General features: G+C 35.3%; 1 protein-coding gene across 1 annotated transcript in view; it reads right to left on the bottom strand.

Moving 5' to 3' along the window:
* LOC138169818 (mucin-19-like) overlaps positions 1 to 6000 on the bottom strand; it is a 34707-nt gene that overhangs the window by 17839 nt on the left and 10868 nt on the right. Inside the window, exons 2-3 of the mRNA XM_069099361.1 lie at positions 2931 to 2978; positions 689 to 748 (exon numbers count right to left, since the gene is read on the bottom strand). Coding sequence (XP_068955462.1) covers positions 689 to 748; positions 2931 to 2978 — 108 coding nt within the window. The remainder of the gene's footprint in view (positions 1 to 688; positions 749 to 2930; positions 2979 to 6000) is intronic.

The following is a 6000-nucleotide window of genomic DNA, read 5'->3' as shown; positions in this document are numbered from 1 at the left end:
ATGGATGGATGGATGGATGGATGGATGGATGGATGGATGGATGGATGAATGGATGGATGGATAGTAGAGATAGATAGACAGACAGATAGATAGATAAACAGACAGACAGACAGATAGATGACAGACATAGATAGATAGATAGATAGATGATAGATAGATAGATAGGTAGGCAGATGAAGTATGTTCCCAATTTAAAAAAATACAAAAAGTTTTTTTTTTTTAACATAAGCTGCCCCCTGAGAAATGGTGACACAATCAAGATGCAAGTTATAGGACCATAGATTTAGGATAGGAATAGGCTTTAAAGGGCAACTAGCACAACTCTCCCTGCCCCTCCCCCCATACCTTTTTCCAGAAAAGGAAATAAGGTGTAGATTAGAGTTAGGATTCAGATTCAGGTACACTATACTATTTTCCTCTACAGTGTTTTCTTGGGAACACACTAGTTTCACACATTAGACAATATACAAAATAGCATCTACATCACACAAAAACTACCAGTTAATTTAGTGAAAAAATATGAAGTTCCACAAAATTCCACAAATCAAACTGACATAGGAAAACAACCCAAATACTTGCTGAATTTTTAAAGTAGTTTCAACTATTAAAATATGATTATTTTAATATCATTGGAGACACAATAACTTGTTTGAAAGCAGTACTGTCACTTAATCATATCATTCCTTACCTACAATAGCACTTGTTTCAGAATATTTTGGAGTTGCCTCTGGAATATGGATTCCTTTTTCTATTGAATGCAAAAAAGAAGCTTATTTAATTTTGGCAACAAGTACTTTCCTTTTAAATGCAAGGCAGATTTGCATGGTTAGTAAAAATATAACATGATAGGACAATGAAGAGATCCCTTATTTTAAATACAGAACATTTGGAGGTTCAAGGGCAGGGACTAAATTATCTTATTTCCACAGTGTGGTGTGATTACTAGAGTTGTCCCTGCCAGGTGGAAAGTAATACCCTTTGCTATGCAACTCTTTGGCATACCCTTATTCAATGAGCCCATTCATTTGAGAACTCTCTATGATAGCTAAAAGATCTTATCTACTATTAAGCAATATTGTTCTCTTAAAAATGTAGACAGCCTGTTTTACTTTTATATACTCAGCCAATTATATTTTCATACTAGCATCATTTCTAGTATAGGCCTTAGAGAGGATATTTAATTGATCAGGATCTATTTAACTAATAACTAGGAGATTCAGTCATCTGGAAACCACACAAACACATATGTATATGTATGAATTTATACCTTAAATCTTTAAATTTCTGAGAACCAAATTTTTCTCAATATTCTCTTCTTTTTACATAAGCATTCAAATTAGCATGTGTACTCAAGTTCATATTCTGAAACAATCAGGCTAGGTGGGATAAACAATTTAATATAAAGACATATATAATATAAATAAATATAATACAATTACCCTACTTCTTTCTTAGAAATAGCAAATTTGTTTTCACCAAAACAATGAACTATGTTGAGAAAAAAGGGAGGAAGAGGGATAGGAACTGGGCCCATAATTTCACTGGCAGGTATTGAAACTCCTATCATTACAGGTTGTTAACTTCCCTGCAATTTAAAGTCTTAGAGTTACCTAGAGAACTGGGAGGCTTAGCGATTTGCCTGAGATAATAGAGTAAATTGATTAATCAACAAGAATTAAATACTCACTATGTACCCTGGGGATACAAATGTGAACTTGGGTCTTTTTTAATTTTAAAACCACCTCTCTGTTACATTGCATTGCTTTCTATGGAAGCTTGCTGGGGAAAGTTCATGATAATTTTATAGGCTATAAGACTCTGGTAATAGAAAGGATCTTAAAGAATTTGAATATGTCTCAAAGGTTGTTTTTAAAATGATATCTCTAAAATAGGTTTTATTCCACTTCCACATCAATTTAATAAAAAATAAACATAATTTAGCTTTTACTATGGCTCATGCAAAGTTTAAAAATATTTAAATTGCTTTTCTAAAACTTGATTCTATAAAATTCAAAGTTCTCATTATACTGTGAAAATGGATATGCTTGCTACCTTGACTTGTCTGAGCCCCCAACTGTCCCTCAATTATTCAGGTAACCAAGAAGAGCTCTATGAGATTGATTTGACAAATTAGGATACAGAATGACTTGACATACCAACAATACTTTGTAGTTACTGAGACTAAACCCAGCTGGACATGCAGAAAAGCAGCAATTCTGCAGCCAATTAAGCTCATAGTCATTTTGGAGCAGACCTTGAGTCATTTACTAGTTTATAGACCTTCAAAAGACATCCTAATCTTTAGAGACTCCCCTAACTATTGCTCATGGGGCTCTTGGAAACATCCTGTTTTTGTGGTTTGGGGGGACATCCCCTTATTTTATTGTTTGTCTTCAAGATGTGAACTGTTTATGCATCAGAAGGCCACAGCTCTGACACTTGGAATTCCTCACTCCCCCTGTTTCCTGGATCTTCCATTCCTATTAGGAATGGGGTTTCCATCCCATTCTTTCCTGGAACCAGTTCAATTCCCACCTTTTCTCCCAATTCCCAGCCCTCCTTTGTTAGAAAAATATGTATACCATTCTTATCCTTTGCTTAGTTGAGCTATTCAACATTGGATTAAGTGTTCTCGTGCACATGTTTTATTTCACTGTTTAATAAAGATCTTTAATTACACAGGCATCAACTTTCTCTGGTTTTCCTCCCTTTAGTGAAAGGGGAGTTTGGATCTCTCAGAATTAGTCTTTGCATTCTCTGGGTATCTTCCCTCTTTGGGGGAGAGATCTAAATTCCCTAGAGGGCACACCTGCCTCAGTTTGCAATAAAAAAAAATTAGGAATATTTAGAAAGACAATGACCCCATTCTTAAGTAAAAGTCTCACAGTAAACCAAAAACTTCTTCCTGATTATCTAAATCATCAAAATACCTGATTCATTGGATCCAGATGTCAAATAATCAGGTGTACTTAGAGATGCTTAAAAAAAAGAAAAAGAAAAAAGATTAGAACATTTTCAAATTAAAATATTTTATTTTAGTAAAGTGACAAAAAAAATCTTATTCAAAATAGCTGAAAAATGAACAATGGATCTAATACCATCAAATATATTCCCAATCTGGATGCTTCCAAGGTATTCATTGACTAAGGTTATAAAAGCCTCAAGTCAAATGTAGGGAACCAGGTGTTTTGGTTCCATATCCAAGAATCTAAAACCAAGTCCCTCAATGATAATTAACCAGTGAAAACAGATATTTTTAAATGAAATATTTTGATGTGAATGGCTTCAGATGCTTTGATGCTAAATACTATGGTTTTAGGTATTTAAAAACCCACTGACAAACTACAATCTCCACTGAGGGTACGTTGAAACCTACCACTAGGTTGCCAGGAGGCTGCAGTTCTACAAAATATGCAATTCCAAAGAATGATCTCATGCCAGATGAAATGCCTCTACATGAAATACTAGATGAAACACATATTATAGACAACATAAAACATATAAGATATTACAGAATGCAAGAAATTTGGATAATTGTTTTTAAATATGCAAATAATCACACTACTTAGTGCACAGGGATTAAATTTAGAGCCATAAGGAGGACTAAGATAATCAGCAAATACACACTCTACTCCTAGAAAGATTTGCACCAAATTAATTTCTCCTAGACATAGTAGCACCCCCTCCAAAGCCAAGGTGACTGATTATTTCTAATTAAAATACATTGTATCTTATATATCTAATACATTTCACAAAGTACATTAGCAAGTGAAACACCAAGAAATGGTAGTGAAATTGAAAGGTTCGGAACTTGATATCCAAAAAATAAGTCTCTTTTGCATTTATCTCACATAACATTATAATTAATAGAAATATGAAAAATGTTGTTCATTTAAATTTCCTGGAAAGTCTAAATCAGAATATTGAAGTTATTATCAGTAAATTTAGAGTTCTTTAATCCAGTGACTTAACCAATTGTCTTTAATTCTATTTCTAATTCCACTGATACTAAATCACTCATCACAGCCATATCTACCACTGTATATTGAGCAAATGTCACTTAGAGATTTAAATATTGTGGAACCACAGTCAGGATTATGTAGGACCTTGCAACTTCTACATTAAAAGATTGGAGGTCTTTGAATATGATATTCCATAAGGCAAAGGAGCTTGGATTACAACCAAGGATCAGCTACCTAGCAAAATTGAGCATAATCATTTCGGGGAGGAAGTGAATATTCAATGAAATCCTAAATTTCTTGATGAAAAGACTAGAGCTCATGTACTAGCAAGCACCCTAGCATACCCATTAGGGCTGCTAGCACAGGTTCTTTGATCTGTTTTTCTAAAGGAAAGCAACTCAAAAAGGGTTAACAATCTGACTTTAATCAAACATAGATATCATTTACTTAGTTCAGGAGGAAAAGTCAGCACCCTGAACTTCAGAGACAATGGAAACAGAAATTACAAGCAGACAAAAAGTACAAACAGAAAAAAATAACACAATTCAACAGACCCACAGACAGGGCTTCTAGCTGTCTGACCATTACATACATACATAGTTGCCAGAGAGAAAAGCACCAGTATCTGGGTTTTCAAAGTTGGGGGGCCTCAACAATTACCCAGAGTCTCATCTGACCACAACTCTTCCCATAAGTGAGTCCCACAGTAAAATGCTAATCTCAGAGTATATATACACTTCTTCAGGGTCAGAGAATATCACAACCTGCATGACCCACTGCCTAATTAAAAAGTAACAAAAGGTGTGGGCCTTCCTGAAAAACATGCCCCCCCCCCATCGAGCCTCTCCTGTTGGGTTCCACTTGAGGCTCATTAACTGGCAGGAAAGATCTTCAAATTCCCTTGCCATTACAGTTCAACAGAAAATTTGATAGTCAAATATAAGACCCAAGATAGGCACAAAAAGGTAAACAGGAAAGAAAAACAAGAACATGTTATTAAATAACGATGAACTACATACATTCCTACAAGGGAGGATGATGCTTGTAACTCTTAAGAACAATATTATCACATCAAAGTTAAATTATACCCAAGCCCTCTCTCTATTATACCCCTTCCATGTATTGAAACTCTTGAAAACTATAACTTTTTTACAACACTTAGGAGGGGTATATATAGGCAGAGGACTTGGCTATAAGTTGACTTTGATGTGATGATAAAAAAAATCTAATTAAGTGGTAGAAAGGGATTGTACTGGGAGAAGAGGAAAGGAAGAGGCAGAAAAGGGTAAATTACATTACATGAAAAGGCACAAAAATATAATACAGCACAGGGAAAGAAGGGAGGGAGGTGAGAATTGCTTGAACATTACTCTCAACAGATTTGGCTCAAAGAAGTAATAACATATTCAGGTATAGAAATCTACCTGACCCTACAGGAAGTAGGAGGGGAATGAGGAAAGAAAAGGGAGGGGGTAGATAAAAAAGAGGAAAGAAGTAGTAAGAGAAAAGGGAGCTTGGATACAAAATGTCCTTGAGAGTTAAATTGAGCCAAATATACTGTGATCTCTAAAACAAGGAGCTCCTAGTCTTCTTCTGGACCAGATAGTACAGACTGAAGTGGGTGGAGCTCTTGAGGTTATCCACAGTGATTAGCTCCCCATTTTTGCTCAAGTCTCTATCCATACTCTTGGAAACCCACTCAACCTCAGAGACCATGGTTCTGGGCAGCTTTGTCCCATCTGGGGATGGCTGTGTGAATTTGGAGTGGGGCAGGCATCTCTCCCTTCCTAAAGACTGAGTTTTGTTTCAAAGAGAGATTTTTGTGAACTGCTTTCCACCTCAGGCAAAACTGAAACAATCAATAACGTCATGCATGAGAATGACAATAATGAGACAACATATCAAAACTTGTGGGATGCAGCAAAAGTGGTTCCTTTATATCTCTCAATGCTTGCATGAATAAAATAGAGAAATTGGAGATCAATGAGTTGGGCATACAATTTTAAAAAGCTAGCAAAAGAACTAATTTTAATATCCC

This window comes from Petaurus breviceps, unplaced genomic scaffold (assembly GCF_028583685.1).
Source record: "Petaurus breviceps papuanus isolate PSGF00001 unplaced genomic scaffold, PetGlider_PUasm1.0 379, whole genome shotgun sequence".
Lineage (NCBI taxonomy): Eukaryota > Metazoa > Chordata > Mammalia > Diprotodontia > Petauridae > Petaurus > Petaurus breviceps.
The sequence above is the reverse complement of the archived record's forward strand: the minus strand, read 5'-3'. Positions and strand labels throughout refer to the sequence as shown.